This window comes from Megalops cyprinoides, chromosome 9, assembly GCF_013368585.1.
Source record: "Megalops cyprinoides isolate fMegCyp1 chromosome 9, fMegCyp1.pri, whole genome shotgun sequence".
Taxonomy (NCBI): Eukaryota; Metazoa; Chordata; class Actinopteri; order Elopiformes; family Megalopidae; genus Megalops; species Megalops cyprinoides.
The window spans coordinates 7,666,392-7,681,832 of NC_050591.1; the positions used below are offsets into that span (position 1 = coordinate 7,666,392).

Below are 15,441 nucleotides of genomic sequence, written 5' to 3' on the forward strand. Positions count from 1 at the left end.
TCCTTCCTCCTCCTCCACCTCTTCCCTCTCCCCCCCCCCATTCTGCGCTTGCTGAGTGAATGAAGCCGTGCGACAGGGAGCGATTGCATCCGTGCACTCCTACATGGCTGCCAGGTTAGTGTCCTCTCCGATGGCTGCATGCAGACACCCCGTCCGCGCGCTGATCAGGCAGCCTCTCCACGCCAGCGTAGCACCACTGCTGCCCTCAGAGAGGGGGCTGGAGCTCTCGATTTCCTCCCTCCAGCAGGTGCTACGCAGGAGGGGTAGCTCCCTGAGAAAAACATTGCGTGTGTTTTCAGTTTCCCCGTCTCTCAGTCGTAAGAGCGAGAGCGCAGCGAGCACAGCGAGGGAAGGTGGAAGGTGAGGGGTGCGTTTTTGTGAGAAAACTGTTGAATTGGGAATGCGTCACAGCACTGGCAGAGGGGGAAGTCGTCTGCCAAAGGGGGCGAGAGGGTGACTGTGGGAGTCGGGGCGCACAACCTATTGAAAACACCCCCCACCCCCCCAAACGGCGATGTTCGCTGCTGTGGTAAGGCAGGCCTCCTGCCCATCCACAAAGCCAGAGAGTGAGAGCGTGTGTGTACGTGTGGAGTGAGAGCGTGTGTGTACGTGTGGAGTGAGAGGGTGTGTACGTGTAGAGTGAGAGTGTGTGTGTACGTGTGGAGTGAGAGCGTGTGTATGTGCGCGCGTGTGCACAGAGATAAAGTCTCCAGGGACCTCATGGCACGCCGCTGTTTCAACACGAGCAGGATGTTTGAGCTTGCGTTGTGCATACCTCCTCCCTCGGTCCAGGTGAGACGCGCTCACCTGCCAAACTCCCCTCCAGAGCGGGCATCGCGTGGCGGGAGGCATACTGCGGGTTTACACCAAGCGGGAACATCGCCGACACAGCAGCGGAGCTCGAAGTCTGAAGAGCCATCAGTGGCCCGCCTTGCAGAGCGGAGCGTTCCCTTCCTGGAACTCAGGCGCACAGACGTGACCGGTGTCCGAGCGCGGCGAAGCAGAGCGAATGTCGGGTTTGTTTCGGGGTGACAGAGTGTGACGGGGTGTGGCGGGAGGTAGCGGGAGGTGGCCTGTAGTACCACACATGTATCACGTTGCAGCTTGTTCTCACGTCGTCAGTGACCTAAGCGGCTCTTGCCATCTGCGGAATCTTGTGGTCCACGCGGCGTGTGTGTGTGTGTGTGGGTTGTTAAAATCCCCCGGGTCCCTCAGCGAGCAGCAGTGCCAGCATGTTTGGCGTGAGGGATATGTGTAGGAACATGTGTAGGAAGTTAGGGGCCGATGTAAAGAACACCTGATTACCTGTTTTTTCCTCAGTAGAGGGTAGTAACATTCTTCCAGATGATATGAATTTCACACACTGTTCTCTGATGATAGTGGTGTTCAGATCTCACAATGTGTATCACTCCTGTCATATATTGACAGGGCTGGTGGTAATGAGTGCTTCTGATGAGTTAACTATTAATGCTGCTAGCCAATAAACATTTAAATCATCCTCAACACTGGCTGCAGAGATTTATGTATTATACATGTCCATGATGATTATACTGACGGAAGTACTTGTTGTTCCCTTCAAGTACTCGTTGTTCCCAGTGTGACTGAGAAACACTATGTGTACTATAGGAATGCACAACAGTTGGATTGTTAAATTTTAAAATTTGAAGGTATTTTTGGGGGTTGCAGGAGAGCGGCAGAGGACGGAGAAAGCAGTGGTGCTCTGTGCGTGTAGGCTGCTGTCATCTCTGAGTGCATATGGCACACCAGCTCCCAGCCAGTGGTACAGGCACATACAGTACTGCAGTTGAGCGTGCTCCCAATAAGCCACCACAGTGGCAGTCTAGCGTAATGGTGCAGGACTGTCTGGAGCGCCAGGGGCGAGTAGTGCAGGTGCAGGTGAACCCAGTGCTGGGGGGGGGCGTCCTGTCTACACAGGTTTCAGTGAGGACTCAGTCCAGCTCACCTGTGAGCTCCACAGGGGTCCAGATTTTAGCCAGCCCTGTGCCGGGAGAGCTGGTGTGCAGGATCGCAGGAAGTTAAGGAGCGCTTATTTACTCGCCCCCAAAGTGCCCCTCCCAGCCCGCTGGCTCATTGCAGTTAGAGGGCTTTATTGTGTCATGTCCATGCATTTGGGCTATTATTAGTTCTGAATTTAACTCTGAGACGCAGTGTGATTCCTCTCGTTTGAAGAGCGGTGAAAATAGAGATTGCAGTGTTTTTGGATCGCACGTTGCCATGGAGACTTAGTTTCACTGATGCACTGCCACACGGTGTGTTTTTTTTTTAGTCATTGTCAGCTATTAATTCTTCAAATTTTATACCACCAGTTAATGACCTGCAGTTGCTTTGCAGAGTTGCAGAGATCAGAATTATTCTGATATGTGAGAATTATGGAATGTACGAGAGATGAAAAGGGTGCTATCAGTACCCATGCTGAAGCTGTTGCCATATAGAGAAGATATATATGTGTGTATGTATATATATACTGAGAGAGGGAAACAGGGGGAGAGAGAGAGATGGAGAGAGAGGGAGAGGGAATAGGGATGTCACAGCTGTTTGATACATCCACTGGCCCATGAAGTTCCTGCCACTTTATCTTCTTGGCCGTCTTTGTGTGCACTACAGACGGAATGAGGAGCTCAGAGGATGGCATATTGGCCAGAAATTCCCCTGCCTTTTCTAAGGCCAAGTCTGGCTATCAATAGAGATTGTTAATCACTGATATTAAAGTGCTGGGCTAATGCCCCCTGCTCCAGATGTTGCGGAGCCGCCCATTGTCAGCCGCTAAGCCTCTTTCAGGTCAATGATTCATTTGGAAATGCCCCCGCCACTGTTCGGAAATGTAGGCTTGCTGCGTTTATGTTGGCAAACGGTCGGCCATTTTACATGCAGAAGTGCAGTTTGAACTCGTTAGGATGGATCATTATTTCCTTTTCTCTGCATGTGTATACGGAGTGCTTTTATCTGATTTCTGCCTCCCGTCATTATGTTCTCAAACACAGACCCCCATGTTTGTGGCTGTGATGCTCTAGGGTGCTGCTGCGCATGTGGACATGTATGTTAGCAGTGTAACCACATTAATGAGCTGAAAATGTATCAGTTTAAATGGATAGTAATGGGCAGATCCATTGTATATTTTGGGCACAGAAACTTGGAGTGCCGTTATTAGTGGACTTGCTGTGCAGTGCAGTGTAGTGATGGCCAGATGAGGCCATTAGTGGCAGAAACAGTATGTGACATGAAACCTGATGCAGCCAGAGAGCAGGCTGGCACAAGAGAAGGCTGTGTGTGTGTGTGTGTGTGTCTGTCTGTCTGTCTGTGTTTATATGTGTGTGTGTGCGCCTGTATGTTTCTGTGTCTCTGTATGTGTATCAAGACAGACAGAGGGTAGCAGGCAGCAGGGATACCAATTTGCTCTGTCCGTTCTGAAAACCGACTGCAGGAGCCCAAGGCAGTATTATACCATAGTGTCTGTAGTGTAGTGTGTCCAGCACCATGCCCAGTTCAAGGAATTCATGTTTGCACCCACACATAAACACACATTCGAACTACAGCTCTATCTCACTCTCACACACACAGACACACGTGTGTACCAAAAACATATGCCAGTGCCCATAGAAACTTGCACAAGCATTCATACAAACACACACACAATGTGTCAGTCCCTTTGAGCTCTAATTGTCAGCAGCTGTGGTGACAATGAAGATGCTGTTTGCAGCTGTCATCCCCACACTCTCAGTAATTGAAGTGCAACATTTGTCATTGTCCTGGCTCTGTTGCTTTTGGCAGGGGGGGGGGGGTGTTTTCCGCCGGAACAGTGTAAGCGGGAGTATTAGCGCACCTGTGCCGCCCCCTCAGTCAGAGCTCAGACTGTTAGACGGGGATCAGCCCTGTGGCCCGCCAGACGACAGCACTCCCCCGCCCCCGGGCTGCCCCACCCACCGCCAATCCCTGCGATTCAGACCGGCCCTCGTTTACAGACCAGCTGAAATAGCAGGCCAGCGTAATTACCCCTCGGGTGGAGCGATGCGATTGGCTGGCCGTGACATCACCCCGTTACACAACACCCTCTAAAGTAACGGGGTCTGTTGGTCACTGAGCCGCGGGGATCGTTTATCGCCTTTGTTCCCCGGCCGGGCGCCGTAAGTGAGAAGGATGGAGTCGGTGAGCGAGAAACGGGTGGCTTCCGCCTTCCAGAAAGTCCCTCAGGTGCCTCTGCTGAGGATGGCGGGACAAAGAGCGGCTGGAGACGGTCAGCATGATGGGAGGTGACTCATTCAATGACTGACTGGCTGAGTGGCCAGTGCTAGAGAGTGTAAACGCACACGGTGGATTCACAGCCCCTCTGAATAATCCTTGTGTTTAATGTGCGCTGAAAGCACCTCTCTTGTGCTGCCTCTGCTGTTGTGTATTACTGTATTTATTTTTAAAGCCAGGCTCTCTCTGGGCCTGTATATTTGCAGTAATAATTGAATTCAGATACTAACATCCGTTAGCGCCGGCCTAGGGAGGAGAGGGGGGTGTCACGGAGAGAGGCAGGGAGGGAGAGGTGAGGGCAGGACTCTGCAGGAGGCACTGTGTGGGAGTGGGTGACAGAGGGAGGGAGAGGAGGAGAGAGGGATCATTCCCTGCAGCGCGACAGCTGCTCCCTCTGCAGATCTCCTATGCATCTCTCTCCCTCTGTTTCTCTTTCCTTTGCACTCTCTATCCCTCTCCCTTTCCTTGCTCTCCCTCTTTCTCTCACATTTTCTCCCCTCTCCCTCTCTTTCCCTCTTCTCTTTCTCTCCTTCTTCTGTCTTTCTGTCGCTCACTTTTTCCCCTTGCTCTCTTTCCCTCTCTCTCTCTCTCTCTCTCTCTCTCTCTCTCTCTCTCTCGTTCCCTTACTCTCGCTCTCTCCTCTTGTTTGTCTGTTCTATCTATTGAGCTGGAACAGCATGCAGTGTCAGCAGAGGCTTCAGCGAGGTTATTGAATGAGGGGCCAGTGATAAAGTGACTAAAGAAAGATGGTTTTAGCGGGCAAGCACCCAATCCATAGACTCAGAGAGCGTTTCAGACTCCAGATCAACCAGACGGTGTGTTCATCCCTGTGAACATGGGGCCCGTTCGGCCCAACACTGCTGACAGAAACACAGCGAGCAGTGTGGACATGGCGAATGTTGGCAGGCCCGATTCCAAAAAATGTGCCGTCTGCTCGTTGCAACAAAGCTGTTTGCAAGTTCGCGTCCCCCTCTGGGCACGCGCTATTGTTGAGGGCCCATGTGACTGGCAGTGAACTAATCCTGATAGCTATTCAGAGCACAGAGAAACACGACAAACAGACTCGGGAAGCCAGGCTGTTTTCCGCCGCTTGTTGCGATCGTGGCATTTGACGAGCATCCAGAGGGTCGTGGGTTCAGATCACGCGTGGAGGAGCGCGGGTTGAGGATCATTAGGAACAACTAAGTTGTAATCTGCAGCCAACGTGACTAGCCTTTTGTTCAAGGCAAAGGCCTTTTGTGCACAGCAAACAAATAATGCAATGCAAGGCTTTCGCATCTCTTGTAATGGTATTGAATAAATTACATAACAAATTCTATCCGACCAGATAGCGCATTACATATATTGGCATGATGGGGATTGTACACACTAATCTCTGGTCTTTTAAAGCTGTGTGTGTATGCTGAAATGGGCTGTGTGCTCCTGATGTTTTGGGGTTTGTCAGCTGTAGATGATGACCCTTAAAGCTCACATTAGTTTCACGTCATCCAGGCACTGCTTGTCAACACCAGACCCTAAAAATAAAAAGGATTCCTTTAAAATGAAGCACACAAATCCACATATAGACCACACCATGATAAACACACAACCTGTAGCCCTTCCTTCTCTCATTTCAGCCCTTTGTGTCTTTGAAAAAAGTTTCAAAGTTTCAAAGCCATGAATAGCAGGCCTTTGTTTTTGCACAGTTGACAAATGTGGAGTTTTTTGCGCAATGCTCAATACCTCAGGTGGCCACTTCATTGGCCACCCCGGAAATTCTTTTGTTTTCATTGGGTGGGGTGCGTTATTTACCAGATTACGAAGCTCTCAGATGTTTTGTCGTTGTTGTTCCTTGTTGGGGATAAGGCATCAAGCTCATTAGCTGACTTAGCATATGTGACGTAACGTGCTGACCAGCTCCGAGGATGTAAACAAACTCCCGGAGAACTGCGCTCACTTCATTACAGCGTCTTTAGTATGGAAGCCTGAGGAACTGGCTCACACTGGATTTGTTTACAGAGCCAACTAACTTAGATAACATGTTTACATGCGTGTTACTCCTGGTTGTGTGTGGGTATTAGGTTAACACAAGGACCTGTGTTTCTGCAGTGAATTTAATATGGTGAATTTTGAATTGTGATACTGTGAATGATGAAAGTCTGTAGGTTGTGTTAATCGTGTGCCCCCGCCCCCTTTCCCCCGCCTCTCTGTCTCCCCAGCACTGCCAGTAACTCGAACCGGAGCACGCCAGCTTGCTCGCCCATCCTTCGCAAACGCTCGCGCTCGCCCACGCCCCAGAACTTGGAGGGCGAGACCATGGTGGAGAAGGGCTCAGACCACTCCTCGGACAAGTCCCCGTCCACCCCTGAGCAGGTTGTCCAGCGCACCTACTCTGTGCAGTCTGCCCGCAGCGGAGGCAAGAACTCCAAGGTGAGCCCTGCCCACACCCCGCCCCCAGGAACACCCCACAGTACTGAAGTAATCTGAATAGCCCCACCCTCAACACACCTGAGTTGCAGAAGTAACAGATATCCTACATGTTAACCTCATAGCTGTCTGTGCTCCACACTGAAACTTCTGTTTCCACCCTTGTTGAAGCCCTGATTTGCTGGCTTATTATGAACAGTCGGGGGGATGGTCTAAACCAGAACATATTTTGCTGGTGTAAAATGGAGATGCTGCTAGAACATGTTGTCAGGCTTCCTCATAAAAGTAAATATGGAGGATGGAAGGAATGCAGGAGCCAAATTTCTGGTGCTAACATCTATCTGTCGCTGTAGTGATGTAACAGATCCACTTTGCTGACATAAACACAGTACACCATCACAGCACCATTCCTCACAGGGTGATCTCAGAGTCCTAACCTGACAGTACGAACCCACAGCACAAAACCCACTACACAGCCACAGCAGCTTTAGAGAGGTGGCCTCGAACCTGCACCTCAGCGGGGCGCACTGCCTGCACCTTCCAGCATATACAGTCCCCAGGCCGCCTTGATCCATCACCACCATCACATAGCACTGCTCTCACTGTGTGCACCCACACACAAGTTAAAACTCAGCCTGTGGAAAGGCCGGCGTCACTGTGTCAGAGTGATGCAATCTATTACTCATAATGTAGTCAGTGCTAACCTAAGTGCCACATTGTAAGCTGGCTGTTTGCATGCGGGTTTGGATATAACCCTAGGTACACATCGACTGATGCATCTTAATGGGTAGAAATTACAACATGCACAGTACATTTTCACATTTTTCTTTTTGTATTGATGGCCTCCATGCCTTCACAGCAAATTAGATCCATGTACAAAATGCGCAATGCTTGTGAGTCTATAATCTGTGTAGACAGCGATAGAGAATGGAGAATATACTCATAGTCTTACTGTGTCTGTTGGTGGGTGTTGGCAACACAGAGCGGCGTGCTGAATATATAGCCAGGTATAGAAGCAGATGTGTGTTTGTGAAGTGAAGAGGAGGTCTTTTCAAGGACAAGTGTAAATGGCTTCAGGAGCCAGTAAGCAGCCCCTCGGCTCCAAGCATGGCCTTTTGTGTAGGGCTTGGTTAAAGTGCACCCTTTCATCCCTTTAGGGGACACTTGTTTTTATGAAACCCTGTGAGGGTCTTACGTCAGCATATTGCCCATGAATGTCAGTGTGCGGCAGTCATTGTGATTGAATGCTTGTGACAGGGCCCAGCGTTTACTCTTAATCAAGCAAGTGGTGCTTGGTTTTACGTATCGACAGCCAACCTACTTCCTGGGGTCAAAGGTAAAGCAGAGGCCACTCAATCAATGGGCCACTCAATCAAGCGGTCAGTCACTCCTGCAGAAATGACAGCCTCGCTCCCTCAGTCCCACTTTTAGAGGACTAATCAAGCTGATGTGTGCTGATTGGCTCTTGGAGGGGCGTAGCAAACACTTGGCTCAGATGGTAGAAGGGGGGATTTATTGATGTGTGGGACTAGATTGGGGGAGGCAGCCACAAGACATTTGACGCCATTTGACAATCGGTTCTGGGTTTCCCAAAATGGACACCGTACTTTTGTCATCACGGGAACGCCCTGTCATATTTCCTGGTGTTAACGTGGCATGGCTGTCGCAGACTTGTTCCTAGACGCTTTGCACTGCTCTTTACTACAACGCAGGTCCTCATCATTGGGTTGGACCCACAGAGTCAGATTGAGTAGCGATGTCAGTTGAAGTTGATAGCATTGGGCTGATGTCAGGTGATATGGTGACCATTCTGCCAAACTGTCGCCTCCCTCAGCTGCAGTGGCAAGGCGTCATGATTCTGGAAACCCAATTCTGGAAGCTCAACCCGTGGGCACTGAGAACACTGTTCTCCAGGGGCTCCCACAAAAAGGGAACCGAGAGAAGCGTGAAAAGGTCCAGTCGCAATGCCCTCGATCCATAACAGTGCCTCCTATACAAGTACTGTCCTGTCACCCAGCCTCCTGGGAAATGCTGAAGGCCCCGAAGGTCAGGAGGAAGTGACTGAGCTTTCCCAATCTCTCAGCATCTGTAAGACTGGGAAAGGAAGACAAGTGAGACACAGTGGTCATTCTCTGGCCTTGCGCGGCACCTTGTCAGTTAGCACATGCTTGAAAAATAATGTCACAGACAGTAAAAGGCTGAGGTTTGAAATCAGCCCATTTGGGGCGGCAGTGTAGCATAGTGGTAAGGAGCAGGACTCATAACCGAAAGGTTGTTAGTTTGATTCCCTACTGGGGCTCTGCTGTTGTACCCTTGGGCAAGGTATTTAACTCAGAAATGCCTCAGTAAATGTAAAAAATTGTAACCTATGTAAGTCACTCTGGATAAGCGTCTGCTAAATGCCAATAATGTAATGTAATTTGCCGACAATGACCAGGAGCCCACATCAAATTGTCTTCTTTCTGCTGGGGTTAAGGGTAGGTCAGGGTCCCCTCGTCACTCCAGTCTTGGGTGCCTGTGAGTTTCTCAGATAGTGTCAGGAGGATGCGCCTGTTCTCCAGCAGTATTTGCCTCCTGGTGCATGGTGGGAAAATAGTTCTGGTGGATGTGTATGGATTTGGAAGGACTGCATGTGCTTTGTCCTGCACACCTCAGTGGGTTCAGCGGTTGTCACGGCATTGGTGATGAGGTTAAATGTATTATTAATGAAAGAGGTGTGAAAAAAGGGGGAAAAATACACATAACAAACAAAAGAAAATGTCACTTCCTTTTGACCAGGTATCCATTTGCTGAAGGAATTAAATTAGGCACTTTGCTACATACACATAACAGCATCTCCTCGGACAGAATTCGAACCTCAAACCTCTGGGTTAGATTTCCAGTTTCCCGCTGTCTGAGGATCTCCTTTGCTGATGGCACAGTCACACCACATCGATGTCCCCGTGACCTCTTCCCTCATAGCACTGTTGTACCGTGCCTGCTGTTTCATCACCATTTTACTGCTGCTGCTCTTCTTTCGGCGACACAGAACGCTCCTCTTCCCTCTTTCCTTGGCGCTGGGGTGTGTCTGTTAGCTGTCAGTGACATCCAGCTGATTGCACTGCTCTGGCTCTGGTGCTTGGGCCATCAGCACTATTCTGTTTTCTGATTCTTTTGTTCTTTTTTTTTTCTTGTGCATGCTAGTCTCACAAGCGACTTTCCAAAGTAAGCATTGCTCTTTTCTGTTTTTACTGCCCCCCCCACCCCCCCACCCCTGCCTGTCCTGTGAACTGCTGGGTTGACCATTCTCTGCCCACAACCCTGCCCCTCTACCACCCCCTCCCCTGACAACCTCTCCCCACTCAACCCAGGCAAAAACACTACAAATTCGCTGTATCCTTATGTGTCTCACAATCCCCACCTCCTGTAATACGCCCCCTCCCTCTTTGCTTTGCCACTTTGCTGTGCTCCCCCTTCTTCTTACTAAAAACATGGGAAACATAATCTTGCTGTATTCAAGAAGCTCCTGTCCTGCGCAAACCATCTTTTTTGTGGATGGATTTTTTTATACATTCCCAGAAGATGAACAGGAGTTGAGCTGGTGATGTTCAAGCCCCTAGAAACAAGGCCGTGTCATGTATCAGATGCTGAGGCTCCTTTAGCAGGATCCACAGTGGCGTTGTTGTTGTGAGTTCGCTGTGAAGTAGTGGAGCAAAGGGAAAGCAAAAGCTGCATAACAGGCTCATGTAGTGCTGTGGCACGCGACCCATTCCACGGGTCGGCCCTCATCCAGTGCTCTGACCGAGAACTGCTCAATCGCTCCGTCCCTGCCCCATGTGAGAGTTGCTCTAATGCAGGCTGGGTGACATCCAGGCAAGAGGAGACAGAGCCTCTTAGAACAAAGGGGACAGTACCATACATATTGAACCACCTGTCCCAGCTCTGAGGTCTCCTTCAGTGTGCCCATTGCTCTGTGGGACTCTGCATGACTTTGGTGTGAGAGTCTCTAACCAGGATGACAGTACAACAATCTCTGATTAAATTCAGAAGGTGTTCTCAGGCTTACCTGACAGCAGATACCATGAGAGAAAAGTGGATGTCGTTTGTGTTCGGTACCCTCTGAAAGCAGTAGAGGCCACCCTCCGAAATCAGACTGTTTGTTTGAGGTTGAAAGCTCATGCTTTTCATGCTTGCCAGACACTCAGACGTGTTCACATGCTTATTTTATTCTTTTCATTTTCTTTCCAGTATGACAGACTAAGCCTCATAAGAGTAAGCTTTTTGATAAATTTATCCTGGCCACCTAAACCGTAACCCACCCGGACCTTTTACCGCTGTGTGGTGAACACCAAAACCTGCCTTCTCATCCCCAGATACTTCTCTGAGTGTTTCTACCTCAGACCCCACCCCCCGACCTCTTGATATCTTGTGCTGTGCCTCTCCGTGGTTAAGCATTTCTTCTTAAGTGTCTATGATGTGACATTATAAGTGATCCATACAGATACTATCTGTCATCACAGATTACAGTATGGAAGGATGCTATTACAGTACATAACAATTAAAATTTCATTGAAGAATCGCTTGCTAGACTAAACTAATTGTCACTTATAATTCACATCAGTCATAGCTGCAAATAACAGTGGTCACAGTGTGTTATGATTTTACTGGAGTGCCATCTCTCAGAGTGCCTTTGTGTAATGTGATATTCTCACCCATTTTGTCATTTCCATGGAAGCTTTGTAAAAACAGTCCCTTTTACTTTGCTTGTTTCAAATTTTATGTCCTGGTTTGAAAGGTCTGAGAAGTTGTCCGTGTTAAAAGTGCAGATAAGTTGTCCGTGTACTTGGCATAAGGCATAACTCAAATGTGTTTCATTCCCCTCCTTAAGTTCGGGTTAACCATCGGCACATAAACATTCCTTAAGATTCTGCACGCAACTGACAGACAGTATGCACTTCAGAGCTACTCAAGGGTGGGAAATAGTTGTCAATATTAGCGTAATAAATATTTAAAAATATTTAAATAAATAAAATAAATAAATATATTTTAAAAATTGTTATTTATTATATTACTAGCATGGGCAGGTTCATAACACATGTACTAAAATGTTCAGTGCTGTGCATCCTGTCAACTTCAGATGCCTGATGTACAAAAACTGCGACAAATATGAACGATTCCTATCTTCACACATTTTTTTATGAAATTGCATTGGTACTACAGCTGCCTTTAGTCATATAGCCAATAGCAATACTGCCCTCTTCTGACCAACAAGAAGGAACTCACTGTTAAGTGTGCAGAATTCTGCACAGATTTAAAAGTTGTCTTGCCTCGTATTTAAGATGCATTGTGGTTACTGAAATATGTTTTCTCTTGCCTGTGTAGATTCAAAAATGCCCTGTGTGGGTATGCATACTTAGCGAGGTTGTTTTAATAAGTTTGATTCAAAGGATTAAAAAATGCTGCATACAGTAATACTAGAGTGGGAGGAAGGGGTGGGAGGGGGCTTAAAAATGTTGCTTTTAAAAAAGCATTTTTGTGTTCAGGAAACCCACACATAAGCAATAAACAATTTTGAAAGTGCTGGTGAAAAAACTGAGCAAATCGCAATCTTGGATGTAACATACAAAAACAAAGAATGAAACACTAGATTCAGTGTATACACAAACCGAAAGCATTAATTGATCACTGCTACATATACAGCCACAGAGAGCATTTTCCCCCTGTCTCAGTGCAGTCCCATCAGCACTGGGGGGGAGACACAAGCATATCCATGTCCTTCTGTCTGCAGGAGCTTTATCTCCACTGCAGTCCTCATGAGTGACAGCTAAGCAAAACAGCGGTCTTCCTCACTCAATGCCACAAGCAGCTCACATACCACAGGGCTTCATTGACTGAGTGCTCCTAACAATATACACAAAATAAACAAGTAACATATTAAATATTCTAAAAGGTATGTTTTCACTGACTCTAAAGTCCGTGATACTTATAAAATTTTAAACGAATGTTCATTAACAGTCCCCACATGAATCTTTGAAGCATTTATGTTTAGCCGTAGCTGTTAAAAGTGGTTTATTTGTCATTGGACACTACATATCCCACATCCTGTATTCAAAAACATTACAGTCACATTTGCTTTAAATATTGCCCATTTGTCCCTCTCCATTGGTAACATTGTGTTGTTTATTGAGCAAGGAGAGCAGCAGGACTGGCTTTGTAACTAACAACCTGTTTTTCTTTCTTTTGTCTCCCACGCCGTTGTTTCCTGTTCCACAGAAAAGCCAGAGCTGGTACAACGTAAGTCACCCATTATTTCCTTCTATATGTGTCCTGTATGTAGCCTGTGATTGTAGTCTGTGTTTGTAAGTGAAATGGGAGCCCAGTCTTTGCAGGGTGCATGAGCTGAACGAATGGGATGCCAGCCTTATGGCTGACAGGAACAGTGTCACGGGACGTAGAAGGGTTTGTTTTATCGAGGTGTCAGTGCTGCCTGTCTGGCGCTGGCACTGTAAATCATGGTGGCTGAGTCAGATACGTTCAGGTGAACTTGAGCTGAGCAATGTGACAGGATTACTCAATAACCATATTCACCTGTTACTCACCTTTCCTCTGGAGTAACTGGAGCCTGAGTCAAGGTGACAAACAGGTGTTGGGGTATAAGATTATAGGTAGCTTCCCAAGTGTAGCATAAAATACACCATTGTTTTTAATGTATGTCTAAGGAAGGCCTTTAACATGTGAATTTTTTCATATGGTCATTGTTAGGCGTTGTGAAAGTGGTGAAGCTAAATATATATATAAACCCTGTCTAAAAATACTATGTGTCAAGTTTGCCAATTTGAACATGGCAAAAATGTCATCCCATAAATGAAAAATATTATTTTTAGCCACAAGAGGGAGTGCTTTGATCATTTTTTTGCATTGTTCCCTTCAACATGTATGAGGTCTCCATTTTATATAGAGCAGATGCATAATCAATAACAGTATATTCATGGTATTGCATAGCATGTTGGCTAATCTCGGAAACTTTATGAGGCTGACGTAGAAGTGAGAGCACATTTCAACATTAATTCAAGGAGACAAAAATGTATGAATGTACGAGTGCTCTTAATAGAGTTTTGGACTGTTAGTCCATGCAGTCCGTGACTGCTTGTCCTTACAGCCCATGATTGTTGGTCAGAGGCTGGACATCGAAATGCTATCTCTCCAAGCTCCCTTTACCACTGAACAACGCATCACCCTACCCGGCTCTTAGCTGCTCACTCGTCAGTCACTGGTTCTGGAGCAGGGAGTGAGTAAGCAGTCTGGCACATCAAAGTGAGTGTCACATCAAGACACCTGCCTGCTCAGCGTTATTTTAATCACTTAGCTAATGCTGTACTCCAAATGGAAAAATTTAACCCAGGACTCATCTTAGTGCCATTTATTAATGAGTGGAAAGCTACAACCAGTTTCTTTAAGAGGAATTTTCGTATTTTGATCACTTACACGTGGATTCAATTATCATTGGTCCTTCGTCTTGACTATTTTTTTCCCAGTAGAGATGCTTTTTTTTCCATTTATTTGGGTTGTTGCAGAATTCTCCAGAAAAGAGTATCACTTGCATTTAACTGTGAGCCAGAATTACGTATGAGACAAATATTAATTGAATCCAGGGTTTAGCTCTTTAAACAAACCACGATAAAGAACAGTTGTTACAATCAGGGGTAATTCCAGGATCAGACCTTTAGGGGGGCTCAGCCCCTGATGAGAATGTGACATGCATATAGTGCCTTGCAAAAGTGTTGAACCCCCCTGCTAAATCACTCATTTCACTGGATAACAATTAATACATACAGCTCTTTGGCACTATTCACACCATGGAACTATAACCAGACACTTTCTAAGTAAGGAATAAACCACGACTGGCGGTGCAGTTCTATGGAAGTAAACCACGACAGGCTGGTGTGATGCGGCTGCACAGCAAAGCCAAGGGGCCGTTAACCACCCTTAAGTGGTTTATTTCCATAGAACTGCACTGCCAGGAGTGGTTTATTCTGTTTATACCATGGCTATGTTAGTAAAAGTCCGGAACACCAAAATGTGTTTCGTTACGACAAAGAAGCAGAGTCGGTGTTCGTAGAAAAACACAGGGAGGTTTATTTGCACAGCCGGCCGTGGGAACATCAGTATTGAGCAGAAGTTCGACAGGTATAGCATTTAGTTCATTTTTATACAGTTAATAACAGGCACATTTAAATATGAGTTATGATGACCAGCGGGGGTGCTGTTTCTGATTGGTTTTGTGGAGCTGTGTATAGCTAAACGGCTCCCTCTCTAATTGGGTATTTCTTGAGCCCTGTAACCTAATTGGCTCCATAGGGTTCACAGGAGGCACCCTTTGGCTCCGGTTGGATAGCGACATCGCTTTGTATTCGAATACACATCACTTGTCTCCAGTGTTTGTATTCGAATACACATCGCATGTCTCCAGATCAAACGCCAACTGTCTCCTAACAGCTACTTACCAAAGAAATAATTCAGCTCTCATATTAAATTAGGCTACTATTTTATTATTTTTGAACAAAAATATATATTACAATATGTGCACATCCGCAGAATATAGTCCACTCATATAGCTAGCTTGACACATCCAAACTTTAAAATTTAATTATTTTAAAATGTACTATATTAGCCTACATAAAAAAAAATACTATACGTTACACATCTAGGCTTCGGCTACGGAAACTACAGTAACTTAGCCCACTAACTAGAAATTTCTGATATAGCCAGCTACACAGTGTCCGCTTAGCTGGTGAAGTG

General features: G+C 46.9%; 1 protein-coding gene across 8 annotated transcripts in view; it reads left to right on the top strand.

Annotated features, from left to right (window-relative positions):
• Nucleotides 1–15,441, top strand: part of LOC118783270 (protein Aster-B-like) — a 91,235-nt gene that overhangs the window by 54,484 nt on the left and 21,310 nt on the right. For 7 of the 8 annotated variants that reach the window (XM_036537043.1, XM_036537045.1, XM_036537046.1 and 4 more), the window contains 2 exons: nt 6,456–6,666; nt 12,916–12,936. In XM_036537043.1, the coding sequence (XP_036392936.1) occupies nt 6,456–6,666; nt 12,916–12,936 (232 nt within the window). Of the gene's footprint in view, nt 1–39; nt 115–6,455; nt 6,667–12,915; nt 12,937–15,441 lie in introns of those variants that run through there. The other variant, XM_036537049.1, reaches the window with a different exon arrangement.